Below are 15,846 nucleotides of genomic sequence, written 5' to 3'. Positions count from 1 at the left end.
AACTGATTTTGAGAATCATTATCAAAACCTTTCTTTCAACCGTTTTAGAAAATGTTACCAAACAAGCCGTAATCATGGGGAACTTATATTCTCAGGAACGGGAATAGCAAATTTACGAAAATTGACAAGCCGACCGGAGATATTCTTTACTCATGTGAGTGCAAGCTCTGCTATTTTGGGATGAGACAAAACAGAGGCATTGCTGGCTGAGAAGGCAAGTTGGAGGAAGTGGTAATCTAAGAAACGACGTCGTCGTTGTCCCAAATTCCCAATATATACACTGCCATCGGCCTGATCACACCCATACATAACATTGAGCGGAAAGAGTGGGAGTGGTGAAAATGGCGGCAGCCCAAGGAGTGTGCATCCATCACATTGCCAGAGGGTCAGCCGACGTCAAGCGTCTGGCCAAATTCTACCAAGAGGTTCATTCTAACTTCGCCTCTCGTTTTTCCCCCTGTGTGTTTCTTTTTTCTCCAGAAAGAAACAGAAACTACTTCACCTTCTAACACTCTATGTTTTGCGCAGATCCTAGGGTTTGAGCGGGTAGAAAGCCCTAATTTGGGGATAGAGGTGGTGTGGCTGAGGCTTCCCCCAGTTTTCACTCTCCATCTCATACAGAAGGACCCTGAATCCAAGCTTCCAGAAACCCCATGGAACCCCTCATCAGCAGTCGTTGACCCTAAGCACCTAACCAGAAGCCATCATATTTGTTTCTCCATCTCCAATTACGAATCCTTTGTGCAAACCCTAAAGGTAACCTTTTTATTAATTTCAGATGATCGTTAATTTCTCCCTTTGTTTTTTCATTTTTTTTAATGATTATACTGTTATTGGTGAATCTTTATCAACGATTAAGTTTAGCCTCCGTCTGCAGTTTGGAAAGCACGGATAAAGGGAAAAAAAAATGGAAAGAAGATTAAATTAGTTTGATTTATCATAGAAAATTCCAGAAAAAAAGAGCGAACTGAGTCCAGATCACATGTCTGATGCAGTACCAAATCGGTATGATTGGCTAATAGCATTTTCCAAAAGATCATAGGTGTAAACTTATTTTCTAAATTTTCTTCATTTTCCCTTTCCTTCCGTTTCCTGTCTTCCTACATTCCATGATCCTAACGGATCCCTAAGGATCACAGTAATGTGAATTACCAATAACTGTATCGGTGATGCTATGTGAATGCATTCTGCAACTATGGGAGACGTGTAGGGTGGATTCTTCTTCAAACTATTTGCCATTTTGTACCTTTTATGGCTAAGGTAGTATTAGAATTTGATCAAAATTTCCGGCTTATTGCAAGGAAGATCAAGCATCATTTATGTTGTGGAACTTTTGTTAAAGTGGACATATAACTAAAAATATGGAGACTAGTTCTGGTTTCTGCCACTTTACAATAGCTTGAACTAGGGACTGTGATATAGGAGTGGGAAGTTGTGTAATGAATGGTTTGAAAGTGACTGCCAAAGGTGTAGTTGCATAGTGGTATAGGAGGTGCATATGAGAGGAAGACAATAATACTCTGTTTTAAGGTGTTAGGAAATCATTTCATTTTAAATTTTACATTGATGACTATAGCATCAATGTTTTGATATGGGTATGGAATAAACGGGTTCCCCCAACCAAAATGTTACACTTATGATAGATTTTATCAATTGGTTTGGGTCTCTGTGAGGGGGCTGTGTTTCTTGGAGTCCCTGGCATTTTTTTGCTTTGCCTATTGGCTCATTTTGTATACTACCTCTGTACTTGGTTCTGTTTGGCATTTTTAGTATATTTTCATTGCCTATGGAAAAAAAAAAAAAACAGAGTGCCAATTTTGAGGTGTTTTTGTGGTTTGGGAACTTGTTTGTCCTTGATTGTCTCTGCACTGGTGGGCATTTGATGGAAGGTGTAGGAATGGCTGGAATTTTCAGAAACCACTGCATTTAGTTTGTTACTGTTAATGGATGTCAGTACGTAACTTGTGTTTCCTTCTTCCACAAGAAGTGGCTGAAATGAATGTGGTCATGCATGCAGGAAAAGGGAATAGAGATTTTTGAGAATACCCAGCCTGATGGGAAAACCAAGCAAGTAACCTTTTATGACTATCCTTTTTACTAGTAGAAATTTTGTTTTTTTTTCCTATGTTGAGCGCATCCTCCCCAATAGTATATATATATATATGTGGCATTCACATAAATCATTGAAAACTTACTGTAATCTGCAGGTAATGGATTGGAGGTGGGAAACTGGGAACCTGCAATGCAGTAAGAAGGGCTGGTTTTTCGTATGATTGCATATAAATGTATGTCCCTATGAATTAGAGTAGAAGGTAAATAAATATCAAAAGATGGTAACTTGTGATCAAGATGCCCATCTACAATTTATTAAGCTGTAATGTCTGTGTGCTTTTAAATATTGTTGGATAATTTTCTATCTTCATCTTCTTTGTGCCGAGCAGAACATGTGCAATGAGCAATGAGATGGGAACAGTGACGTGTCATCTTTTGTCTTTGATTGCTAAAGTTATGCTATTGCTGCAATTGGTTTTTGGAAAAATTTCACCTCATATTCCAGGCCCAAATTACTTAAATTAAGACCCCAGATAATTGGGGCCTCAAGATTAAATTGTACGTACAACTATTTGTTGAAAGAAAGGTAGTAGCGTTGCTAGTCGATGGCAGCCTACTGGAGAACTAACTTTTGATGTCTAATTCACCCTTTATTGTCGGATCCGTATGTTTATACCCTATTTCTAGTTGTAACAATCTGAACTGTTAATTTTGTTTCTATGCTACTTATTAAAGATTAAAAAATCTTTTACTATAAAAATATATGTAAAAATTATTTTATTACGGTTGAAACAGCAGCTTTTTGTTTTTTTTTTTTTTGAAAAATAATTTTTTCAAAAAAAAAACTATGAATATTTTATGTGACCTTCACTAATCTTCAATTTAAAATCCAATAAAAAAATTGTTAAAAAAAAGGGTGAATCTACATTTTAATGGCATTTTATTTTATTTTATTTACTTTTATTAAGATAATCAAAATTAAATTAAAGTAAAAATAAACTCAAAATTATAATTTATCATTATCATCAGCGCTAAAACTCAGAGGCGGTGAAACCAATCAAACAAGTTGCAACGTGTGGGATGCAAGGCCCAAGCTTATTGATGTTTCGCCCAATCCCTCTCCACTTGACACCTACACCCACGTCGACAACTGACTTTCTCCTTTTCTTGAAACGTGTCTGCATACTGCAACGTGGCACCGCCTTACTTACCCTGCCCGCTCTTTTATAGCCTCTCTCCATACATCCAATTCCCCAAACTCAAACCGAACATTCTTAGCGTAAGAAGAAGATGAGTCAGGAACAGCCACGACGACCTCAGTCCGACCAAGAGCCAATAAAGTACGGGGACGTTTTTCCAGTGGCGGGAAGCCTAGCAGATAAACCAGTTGCACCTCAAGATGCTGCTCTGATGCAGTCCGCTGAGACTGCGGTGCTTGGACAGACCCAGAAGGGTGGCCCAGCCGCCACCATGCAATCTGCCGCCACCCGCAACGAGAGAGCTGGTCTTGTCGGTCATACCGATATCACTAATGCAGCCGGAGATGAAGGGGTCACCGTTACTGAGACTGATGTCCCCGGTCGACGTATCATCACCGAATCGGTTGCAGGACAGGTTTCTCTTTATTGTCCCATTTTCATACACAACTACTACATAAGCGTTATGTTTGTTGAACTTCTTTCTTTGTTTTTGCTAGGTTCTTGGACAGTATGTTGAACCGACGCCTGTGTCGCAGATGAACCCGACGGTAACGGCGAGACAGGCTGCGATAACTATAGGTGAAGCACTGGAAGCAACTGCACAAACTGCCGGTAATAAGCCAGTGGACCAAAGTGATTCGGCGGCAATCCAAGCAGCAGAGGTGAGAGCAACCGGCAGTACTATCATAAGCCCAACTGGGGTTGCCGCTGCAGCTCAGTCCGCAGCATCTATGAACACCGGCCTGACTCGAGACGAGGACAAGATTAAGCTTACTGATGTTTTATCGGTGAGTTCCCTAAAATATATCAATTCAATTGATTGGTGGGAAGTCATGTCGTATAATTGTTTTGATATGGAGGCGTGATATTTCGTGGCAGAATGCGACGGCGAGACTGCCGGCGGATAAAGCTGTAACGCGCCAGGATGCCGAAGGAGTGATGAGTGCGGAGATGCGGAACAACCCGAATTTGGCCACGCATCCAGGTGGAGTGGCATCATCTGTAGCTGCAGCTGCACGCCTGAATGAAAGTGTGGTGTAATAAACCCAATCAAGCAGAGACATGAGGTGAAGAGGCAGCCAAGCTTTTGCGTGGAATATGGTTATGTTTATTAACTCTGTTGTTAGTGTTCTGAGTGTTTCAGTGTGTGAGCATCAGAATGAGAGCGAAATTTTACCTGTGTTTTCATAGTGTCTGTCCACTGTCATTTGACATATTTTGGCTGCATTGCAGCATGTGGTCTGTTCAACTATGAGTTATCAATTTGAGAGTCCCCTACTCTTTTCCCCCTTTTCTTACAGAACTAGTTGACTTCGAAAATCTTTCCATTTTTTTCTTTCATTTTATTAATAAAATGTTAATTCATTAAAATCTTGCACCCGGCTGACTTCATATCATGGCTGAGTTAACTGGCTTTTAAAATTGCTGGTCTGCCCACACATCCTTCTATGGACGAAATCAGGAGATCATATAAAGGAATCCCATCGCTTAACTCAGAAGAAAAAAAGAAAAAAGAAAAACCATGTGTGATGTCCATGCTGTTAATTTTTCTCCTTCCTCTATTATTCTTTCAGTGATATTTATTTAGTCTTAATTTGGCCCATGTTGATCAGATTCATTTCGTGTTCTTGAGTAGACGGTTGCCATTTACATCCTTCTCGTGTTAATAAAAAGTTGGGCCTCCATATTTGGCCGGTCACTTGTCCCTTTTTCCTAAGACCTGGGATAGCAGTTTTATTTTTCAATCACTTATTTTTATCAATTTTCCCCTGCATGGAGGCGGAATTATTTTTATTGCTGAGATATTTTTGTGTGTACTTTCAGCTTGAAGTGAAACAATAGGCCTTATTTTGTCGATGGATGCTTAACAATTTTTGACATTTTTGTAGGACACTTCATCGTACTCGCTTCAATTTCCTTTTGAATTTAGTCATTGTTTTGTTTGGTCCTCCAACGTCTACATTTGGGGCAAACAACCTTTTCCTTTACTTGTTTAAAAGTTTATTGTCCTTGTGGGTTTCATGGCTTCATCTATGTACGACCCCGAACATGAGCCACACGACCTAGTATTTTTTAATGATGAAAAAGACTGTGTGCTTTTGTGGGCTTGTAAGGCCCGAAGAGGTACACGTCCGACTTTGTACTTTTTATTGATGAAAAGGGCTTCAAGCCTTTGTGGGGTTACAAACATACATGCTGCGGGAAGAACCTGAAGATAAGGAAAAATTTCTTAGTAATTATAAAATTTAAGATGAGCAAGTACCAGGGTGCCTCGTAGTGTAGAATGTATTTGTAATTACTGATCGTGTTTGGTGGGAATGAGAAAGCACTGTTTGGTTGAATTGCTTATCTTCCTCTACTCATACTGTTAATTGTTTATAATGAACTGAATGGGTATGTTGCTAATAATGAACCTTGTGAGTAACCTATAAATGGTTTATATTTGAACTGGTAAATCTTCCCTACTGAGCTATGGAAGCTTACCCTTTTAAAACATTTCTGGGTGGAGTTAAAAGGGTTCATTGTGTTGATGCTTGACTTGAAGGCTTGAAGAGTGGTGCTGGATATGTGCTCAACTATATATGTACTTGATATGTTCAGGCTACATTGTAAAGCTTCCTTGTATTAGTTGTAGAAAGAATGAAGATAGAAGGAAGTACTTTCCAGTACTATGTAAACTTGTAAAGTTGTAATACAGATTTCTTATGATGTGGTATGTGTAAATTCTGAAAATGAATAGAAATATCCCTTGTGTTTGTTTAAATCTCCATGAATAGATTCTTTGGACCAATTAAAACTAAGTATATTTTCAAAATAGAACTGAGGATTATGAGGAAATCCAAAACTGATCTTTTACGGGGAACTTGAACTTTCAAACCTGTACACCTTTTATTTAGGAAAAGCTGTGGAGGTATTTATCTTACCCCAAATCCTACTTAAGTTTTGAAGAAATCTTAACATGCATGTCTGTCTTTGAAATGAGAAAGTTGTTTTAATGAAAACCTGGTTGGACTTCTTCAAAAATTGGCATTTTAAAACCTTCTTCGTCTTCTTCTCATTCTGGAATTTCAAATATAGAATAATAGTTTTTTTCTACAAACTGCAAGTTAAGAATTAAAATGTTGGGGTGTGACATATATTTACTATGTTAAGAACTTGAGGCTGCCTCCATATTTGGCTTTTCAGATGTTAGCGTTAACATGGTCACACACGAGAAGAAATAAGGGAAAGACGAGATTTTAATATGGTTCGACAATTAATATCCACTAATCAAACAAAAAAAAAAAAGGTTATAATGGTGAAAGTTTTCCTCCTTTTAATTGTGATTGCATACTTTTTTTGTCTTCACACACTAAAAGATTTATTTGAAGTCCCCTGTACGGTGTAATAAAACTTATTCAGACTCCATAATACATGAGAATCATTAAATCTCCATCCAGTCATTTAAGCAAGACAATGGGCCTTCTTACGGGTCATAAGACCTTGATAATAATTTACTTCTGAACGTGCAGAGCCTTGTCCAATGGGGGACATATATATGAAGCTTTGGGGATCAGCCTTGTTAACTAGGTTTTTTTATTATACATGACCTGAGATGAAGTTCCATAAGAGGACACTATGGGGGAGCTCAGCAACAGATTGCAGAATGGGGGACCAATGGACCATCAGAATTATGAGTAAAAGCATGAGCGCAGCCCCACTAGAGATCCCATCATGGCTATATTTCCGTAGTGTGTAAAAACAAGGCAGTTGAGAAAGAGAGGGACCAGTGGCCGGCCCTTTTATTTTTTTTGAAATAAATGGAAGTCACAGGGTCACCTCAGTAAAGCTTATTAGTATCTTGGACCAGGAAGGACGTGCCCTCGTGAGCCACTTTACTTCCAAAGGACAATCATGCATGAAACTTCATCTGCCCCAAAACCCTACAAAAGCAGCCAGTTTTGTTCAGTCAGTCTCTCGCTGCCATGGTCTTTGTCTTTCTATACGTATAAAGATCAAAGATGCTCGTTGCTCTCCAGGGAGGGAGTTACTTTACAAGAACTTCATACAATATTTTGGAATGCGAACACTTTTGAGGGCATTTGATCTTATTTGTGCAACTTTTTGTGGGGCCTTAAGTTGAATAAATTGGGTTGAGAGTAAAGGATCTCCTCCAACTTGAGCTTGTACAGCAGAATTGGGTTGATGCAGCCAAACACTAGCGATTAAGACGACAAAAGAGGTGCCGGGAGCGTCTGTGCGAGTTGGAGAGTACATTGGGTCCCGGTTACTAGCTGCTTCAATTTTGGTAAATAATGGTGGCCACTGGCTGTGCTATGCATTGTGCTGATATAGGCATTGTAAACCAAGACAAGAAAGATAGTCAGCTTCTTGGAGCACTGACACCATGCATGTTAAGTCCGCTCAAGTCAAGTTTTCAGGCGAATCTCTGATTTTTAACCCTGGCTAAACTGGGTATCTTTTAAAAAAACTTCAGACTTCATGCAATTCTGAACCACTTGATTCAGAGGAACCCAATACCTTGGTAACAAAATCTGATATGGCAAATGACACCCGGCAACAAGTACTGCAGAGACCCAATCCAAATCTCATTTAGAAAATTAAGTTGGATTATAAGGAAACATTTCTAATCATATAGATATTATTTGTTCTGCGCTCTGAAATGATCATCACGGATTTTTAATGTGTCTATAAGGCTAAAAGGGACTCATAGCCAAAAAAATTTCCCTTTATCTAGTCTGATGTGAGATGTCACAATTATCCATCATATAAACACAACGTTTTTATTATGCCCGTGAGATTGTTGAGTTGAATAGGCATATCCCTTATGATGCCAAATAAACCCTTGTATTAGGGTCAAAGTCGAAAATCAATTCTAATACCATTTATAACGAAAGTTCTCAACCTTACACATATTATCCCTCTTAAGCTCAAAAACTCTTATGACTTTAAATTGCATATATAAAGTAAATAAAAGTCCAAAACCAAGAACTTATTCCCCATCCATCCGATATGGAATATTACAAAGATTATTTCAATAATTACAGTGAAATCAATGCTTCAATTGATTATGCCACTAAAAACTTCTTCAAATTATTCCCTACATTTTGAAGATGGGCAGATAAAATTGCAATACAATGTCACACATCAGGCTCCATAAAAGAAGTGGGACAGAAGTCTGATCCCTCATATTCTTGTCAGTATTCACGTCTTTTTGGTAAGAGGGAAAGTTACAGAATTTGGTAGTATGCAATAAATGGGTTGGTGAATCACACAAAATCCGCAAAGAAGAAGAAGAAAAAAAAAACAAGTGGAAACGGATCATCTAAGAACTTAAAGAAAAATGTGTATGGAAATGGGGTTTGAAGCCTTTTGCGTTGGCTGCTGTCACTCCTTGTAGTTAGCTCCTTGAAACGGGCGGATGCCCACCTCCTCACTACATTACATTTTGTCTTGTATACTGTATACATATATTTAAATCCAAAATACACAGAAAAACGATAAGGTCACTCTTCTGGTCCTCCATTTCCTCCTTAGAAGCTATAGAGTTGCATTCAACACCTACCTTTCCAATCACATGAGGAGTGCGTAGTCTGCATATATATAATGAGATAGGTAAAGGCAAGGGTAACATGCACAGAAATGAGAACTTCCACTCATCACTAGTGGCCTTAGGTATCGAAAAGAAGCCCTCTTTCTGTTTGGCCTTTATCTATAGATCTTTCTCTACTCGTACTGTGATACCTTCTATCGGACAGTGATATATATCTGAGTCGTCTCTCGTCCATCTCTGAGCTTATTAAGTGGGTAACAAGAGAAAATGTCCAGCATCATCTGGAAGAATTTCAACCTCTGTCTCTCAAAATTGAAATGCTTTCCCACGACTCTACCATCCTCTCCGCCTTCCAAACATGACCACAATCGTCATCCATCATCGTCATCGTCATCATCCATTTCTTCTACCTCGTCAGTCCTCATCAAGAACTTCAACTCCCTCTACGACCTCACTTCTGATTCCACCTCCAAATCGCTCACCCGCACGACCGACGACTTTTTATCCACCTCCGAGGATTCTGTTGACTCAGAATCACCTCCTGATTTCGCCACCGTCTTTGCCTCCCAACGCTTCTTCTTCTCATCCCCTGGCCGCTCGAACTCCATTTTCGAGGCCTCGGAGTCCCCGCCGGAGTCTGACTCAATTGTCAACGGAGGTGTCGCGGTTCATACTTACTCACCCAACCCGTACGAGGATTTCCGGCGATCAATGCAGGAGATGGCGGAAGCGAGAGAGTTGAGGGACGTGGCGGCTGATTGGGACTACTTGCATGAGCTGCTCCTCTGCTATCTCACACTCAACCCCAAACACACCCACAAGTTCATCATCCGCGCTTTCGCCGACCTTATCGTTTGCCTCATGTCCTCAACCGCCTCAGATGGCCGCCGGGGCTCAGCCGGCCCGCAAAGACACGGTGCTTCCCAGTGGTTCGCTTAAGTTTTTATTATTATTATATTTAGGAAGCTATTTTGGAAGGAGGTGAATTTCCAAGAGACCAGTAAATAGGGTTTGTCTTTGTTGTGAAGGATGTTTCTTCCATGAAGACAAAGCAAAAATGCCTTGAAATGAGAAAACTAAGGAAGCGTGGGATGTTAGTGTGTCTCGATGCATGTCATTTTTCTAGCTTTGTTTCTCTTCAAAAGCTGTGCTTTCTCTCTTGTACTACGCCATGCAGCAGTAGCAGTACTAGCAGTCCCCAGTTAAATAATTGTGCTTCTATTGCTAAATCTGGTTTCGCTCATTGTCAAAACTATTCGGCATGACAAAATAAGTTTGTCCACACCTTTGTTTGAAAAATCTTTCCATCTTTGAAATTTACCCTTTTCAATAAAGTCATTGGTATGCAATTTCTCTTCTTTATAAAACTAATAAAGAAAATCTGCCACACCATGATTTGATGAGCTATGATATAGGAACTACCTCTCATCAGTTTCTATTAATTTCTTTTGGCCAGTTGGCACATGATACAAGAAAAATTTATACTTTTGTATTACTGGGGTTTTCCTATGCTGAAAACTTTGATTTGATTTTTATCTGCTTCCAACATTTGAAGTGTCAGACCCGGTATGCGTTTGGGAAAACACTTATTAATGGGTAAGGAAGAGGACAAGCTTTGGATGGTATTAAGAAGTTGAAAGAGAGGGTGCATGCTTTGCTTTTTTCATAATTTAATCATTTTTATGAATTTTTATATGACAAAAGAGGAGACAAAGAAAGGGTATCCGAAGAGACATATCAACAACTACACTGAAGAGTGCATGAGGTGGTTTCTATATTTTATGCTCGAGTAGCAAATTTGACGAGGCTAGTTGGTTTAGGTAAGGACAACAGCTAGGCCCCTTTTGTCTTTGGTGTCTCCATTCTTTAGATTTTGGTCGGCTAACAATCCCTCCATAATCAATATTTCAGACCGAGTCTTGCCTAGAATTTTGCTCGGGCTTCCCACAAATTATGTATGAATCATTTTATCACTGTACATGACTGTTCCAAGAGATCCAAAAATTAGATTGTTTTTTGATCAAACACTCCTCTATGATTTCTCTTAACTATCACAAGATCATCACTCCCATGTTCATCTACACACTATTATTTTTTTACTATATATTTGGCTATTAGCTAGTCACATTCCCTAGTGAATGCAGTGTGCTTTGATAGGAATTAAAAAAATGAATTGTAACATTCTGGGTCAAGGTGAGGCCAAATACATAAATTGGAGTACATACTACATAGGGTTATGAACATGCAGGTAGGCCCAAAGATGACAAGGAGATTAGGGAATCTTAAACACATTTTTGTTGTTTTCTTTTGCTAATGTATAGAGGTGGCACTGTTTTGGACCACCTTTATCGATCACAGATATGGAGGCATGCATGCAATTTTTGTACTGAAATTCATTTGAGCTATAGTTTTGAAATTAGTGCCACAAGACAGAATATGGAAGTGGGTCTCTTGAGTGATTAAATACAAGAGAAACGAGTTTGTTGATTTCTTACTGACATTGACTCGGGTTTGGCAGCTTCTTGAATTTTAGAGAGAGGCGAAAAAGAAAAAGAAAGTGATACCGGAGATGGCGGAGATGTTTATGCCTTATTTGGTAATTGTTTTGTAAAAGAGTTTTGAAAAGTAGATTTTGAAATCAGTTTCAAAAACTATTTTTTTTTAATGTTTTATATAACAAATGTTTATTACGAAACATAAAATATTTCTAACTTTGTTATTTTTTTGTTTTCAAATATATTTTTAAAATACATTTTTTTATGTAATACTTTATTTTTAATCATTTTTAATATTTATATAATTATTTTTTAAAACAATCTTTAGAAAACAAACAAAAATAATTAAAAAATGTTTTTACAAAAAATATTCTATTTTTCAGTTGTCAAACATGTGTTCCTTCTTCCTTTTATTTTGTTGGTTTTAGAAAAAAAAATTGTTTTCAAAGTAATTACCAAACAAGTTCTAATATTTATTTTGGAAATATTTTCGATAATGATTTTTAAAATAACAGTTTTTTAAAAACTATTTTTTGATATTTTGTGAACAAAAATCTCTTTGAGAATTTTAAAATATTTTAAACTTATTTTTTATATTTTTAAATATATTTTAAAACAATTTTTATATGTAATACTTTATTTTTAAATTGCTCTCTATATTTATATAATAATTTTTTTAAATAACCATATAAAAAAAAAAGTAAAAGCAGCTAAAACATATTTTTTGAAAATAATTTTTAAAAACATAAAATCTATTTTATGTTTTTTTTTTATTGTAAGACATATTTAACAGAAAATCGTTTTAAAAAATAATTATGAGTATTAGACTCTCAATTTGTAAATGTCCTTCCTGACCTCAGGCTCTAAATTGAAATACAGTGGCCACCATCTATCTACATTAGCTTCTATTGACTTCAAGGCAAAAGGAAAAAAGGCCATCTATATTCTATAGACTAGAGAGATGAACTAAAATTTGTGAAGCCAAAACCAGGATTTTTGATGAATGTATGGTTGTTGGGGAAAGTAATTTGTAAAATGTTGTAGATTGGAAAATAATTCCAATTCTACGATGCTTTTTAACACATAGGATGAGAGTAGAAAAAAATAGCATTTTATATTTGAAAAGAAGTGGAAACTCATTTCCCCCTAACCTGTTTTCTTCTTTGCCTCAAAACTCATTTTGTCATCTGCCCGAAAACCCATTTTCCCGCACGCTAATCATGGAGTGGAGATCCTTGCCTCAACACCAATAGGAAGGAAGTAAAGTGCAGGCCTGAGAAACCATTGCCCCCGGTATTTTCTGTAAGTTTTGTGATTATATTTAGTGGTGTGGTTATGTTTGGTCATCGAGAAAGTGTGGGAAATTTGAAAAAAAATAAAGTTTTCATTTTTATTTTTTTTACAATGAAACCGAGTAGACTAAAAATTATGGAGAAAGTTTTCATTTTTTTGTGGTTTGACTTGTTGTGATTCTGTTTGGTTGCCAAGAAAGTGTGGGAAAGTTGAAAATTTTGTTTTCACTTTTTTATCGGCCGACTTTGCCACAATATTCATCACTGATAATCAATTGAAGGAAATTTCCCGATATTTCCTACTAGTCCAGCCCACGCACAGGATACAAAATCTGTCCAAAACATAAGATGGTATTTAGTGATTTGATCATGATTTGCAGGGAAAAGGTTGTGTTTTTCAGCCTGGCTCAAAAATCGTGGATTTAAGGTTCGTGAAATTTAAATCCAATGGCACAAAAGCAAAGAGACCCTTAAAACAGATCCAGAAAAAGCATGTTTTTGGTTTTCATTGGGGTTTTGCATGGATTTTCTAGAAATCAAACGATAATGAATTTTCCCGGAAATCAAATGGGGGATGGATTTTCATGTGAATCAAACGGGTGTTGCAAAAAAAAATAATAATAATAACATTATTAGATTAGTACCTATGAGGATTGAGAGTGGCAGATTCAATGAGGGTAAAATGGGATTCTTCACTAGGTGAAGCTTGTTGCCAATGTAGTGAAGGAAATGCTACTAGTGGTGGCAAATTCAATTTCATGGGGCAAAATGGGATTCTTACTCGAACTGGGTTCTTCCACGAGCTATTGGTAATTTTCATGTTTTATCTTTTTATTAAAGTTTATTTTATTTTTATAAGAATTTAATTTAACTCTTATTTGACTTATAGACTATCAACATACACCAGATATATGATATTTACATGAGATGGATCGTTTAGACGCTACTACACAGCTCCAACCTCGATCAGAAGATGTACGACCTACACGACGAGGGCCTCGTACGTGGGAGATTAGGCATACACCAATTGTTACCTGAGTGCGACCATCGACTAACATTAGTCCACCACCTCATCAGCAGCCGATATCATCCATTACTCGATCAGGAAGTGTACGGAATAGAGGGGGAAGGGTTCATACGAGAGGTAGTCCACCATCTCATCAGCAATCGATATCATCCATTACTCGATCAGGAGGTATACGGACTAGAGGGGGAGGGGCTCATACGAGAAGTAGTCCACCATCTCATCAGCAATCGATATCATCCATTACTCGATCAGGAGGTAAACGGACTAGAGGGGGAGGGGCTCATATGAGATGGACTAGGCATACATCTGTTCTTAGAGATGCACCATCAACTAACATTAGCTCGCCACTTGTTGAGGAGACTTCTATTATACCTATGGAGGTGCCATCCACCTCACCTGTAGTACCACTTGTTGCATCATCACCACCATCGATAGAGGCTATATTGGTTGATGAGTTAGTTCATATAGCAAATGATGATCAACAAGGACAAAAGAATGATCGTGGTCGAGGACGTGGTAGGAGACGTGGTCGTGAAGCTCATGGAGGGTTACATGTTAGCCCCATAGATCCAATAGTGGAGCATGCATATCATATACATCCACAACGGAAAAGGAAGGCTCTTCGTGCGGTACACATTGAGGATGTTACTATATATGACTTGTATTTTGGATACTGTTAGTATTTTGCATATCATTATTTTAGATAAATACTCAAGATGTATATTTATACTTGTTATATTTTAGATTAACTAACTTTTTATTAATGTAAGTTATATAGTATTCTATCTATTTAGTATTCTTACTGTTTTGAAAATGTACTGACTTAATTGACATCTGGTTTACTTGTTTTCATTGGGTTTGGATTGAATGTCAAAATATTGATTATAATGGTTGTATAGCAAGTAATACTAATTAAGAGATAGATTTTTTTTTTTCTTTTGTGGAACGTGTCTCTTCAAGAGACACCTTCAGCATAAATTCAAAATTTTTCAGTGTGTATGAAAATTGTGAAAAGTGTCTCTTGAATAGACACTTTCAATATAAACTCAATTTTTTAAAAATTATGAAAGGTGTCTCTTAAAGAGACACATTTAGTATAATTCCCTTTTTTGGGAATTGTGGAAGGTCAAAATTCGAAATTTTCCACCGTGTATGGAAATTGTGAAAAGTGTCTCTTCAAAAGACACTTTTAGTATAAATCAAAATTTTTTAAAAATGATGGAAGGTGTCTCTTTAAAAGAGACACCTTTAGTATAATTCCATTTTTTGGGAATTAGGTGTCTATTCAAAATTCGAAATTTTCCATTATGTATGAAAATTGTGGAAATGTGTCTCTTGAAGAGACACTTTTAGTATAAACCCAATTTTTTTTTAAATTATAAAAGGTGTCCGAATATAATTCCATTTTCTTGGGAATTGTGGAAGGTGTCAGTATAAATTAGAAATTTTCTACTATTTGTATGAAAATTGTGGAAAGTGTATCTTGAAGAGATACTCTTATTATAAACCCAATTTTTTTAAAATTGTGGAAGGTTTAAAAGACACCTTTAGTATAAATCTAATTTTTTAGAATTGTAAAAGATATCTCTTGAAGAGACACATTTAGTTTAAATTTATTTCTTTTAAATATTTATCATAATTTTAAAAATTATGAAAGGTTTCTCTTAAAAACACCTTCTACTAAAAACTAAAAGCTGGCGTAAATCTACCTATATTTTTTCAACTCCCACTTTTTAATAATTATTTTAAAAAATTGCAGCAAAAGTTAGAAAAGCCCGCCAAAACCGCATATGCACCTAGCAAGTAAGCAAAAAGGTCCATTGTCATTTTCATTCACCTAATAGATAATTGGAGTAGTATGTATACACATAAATGCCCCCACTGTAGGCATTGTCAGTAGATGGACCCAGTTCATCTCAATCAACTCAAAACTGATCTCTTGGACCCAGTGATCTTATTCTTATCCTATGGCTCTATCTTATTCACTCTACATCTAATATTCTATAACACATTCGTCATTTCTACAATTGCAACTAATAGTAATGAGTAGACTACCCACTAGATTACAAGCAGAGTTAGTAGTTGTACAGTAATTCCAGCTTTTGAATTACTGCATTATCAGATACATGAAAATTTTGTTTGCTTCTGTTGGGCTCCCATATTATTAACCTGCTTCTCATTTTCTTGCGCCTCTTTTCTTGGGAATTGGATTCCATGTTAATCTCAC

The 15,846-nt window shown here is 37.0% G+C and overlaps 3 protein-coding genes across 5 annotated transcripts; all 3 read left to right on the top strand.

The window, feature by feature from the left end:
- LOC100256251 (uncharacterized) lies at positions 1–2,483 on the top strand. 3 transcript variants are annotated; one of them, XM_059736861.1, is made up of 4 exons: positions 1–425; positions 529–756; positions 2,018–2,100; positions 2,208–2,483. In XM_059736861.1, coding segments are annotated over exons 1-4 (396 nt in total). In that variant the 5' UTR covers positions 1–341; the 3' UTR covers positions 2,209–2,483. The 3 variants fall into 3 exon arrangements, with proteins under 3 accessions (XP_059592844.1, XP_019075269.1, XP_019075270.1); XM_019219724.2 differs by having other exon boundaries at positions 10–425; positions 2,018–2,071; XM_019219725.2 differs by lacking the exon at positions 2,018–2,100 and having other exon boundaries at positions 10–425.
- Positions 2,484–3,057: 574 nt separating this feature from the next.
- On the top strand, positions 3,058–4,554 carry LOC100266502 (late embryogenesis abundant protein D-34). The gene is made up of 3 exons (XM_002282554.5): positions 3,058–3,666; positions 3,749–4,039; positions 4,131–4,554. The coding sequence occupies exons 1-3, from the start codon at positions 3,343–3,345 to the stop codon at positions 4,290–4,292; spliced, it is 777 nt and encodes a 258-aa protein (XP_002282590.1). The 5' UTR covers positions 3,058–3,342; the 3' UTR covers positions 4,293–4,554.
- Positions 4,555–8,784: 4,230 nt separating this feature from the next.
- On the top strand, positions 8,785–10,158 carry LOC100261343 (transcription repressor OFP11). Its single transcript, XM_059736638.1, has 2 exons — positions 8,785–8,989; positions 9,094–10,158. The coding sequence occupies exons 1-2, from the start codon at positions 8,885–8,887 to the stop codon at positions 9,742–9,744; spliced, it is 756 nt and encodes a 251-aa protein (XP_059592621.1). The 5' UTR covers positions 8,785–8,884; the 3' UTR covers positions 9,745–10,158.
- The last annotated feature ends 5,688 nt before the right edge of the window (positions 10,159–15,846 follow it).

Source organism: Vitis vinifera, chromosome 5 (genome assembly GCF_030704535.1).
Source record: "Vitis vinifera cultivar Pinot Noir 40024 chromosome 5, ASM3070453v1".
Lineage (NCBI taxonomy): Eukaryota > Viridiplantae > Streptophyta > Magnoliopsida > Vitales > Vitaceae > Vitis > Vitis vinifera.
This window is presented reverse-complemented; position numbering and strand designations above follow the sequence as displayed.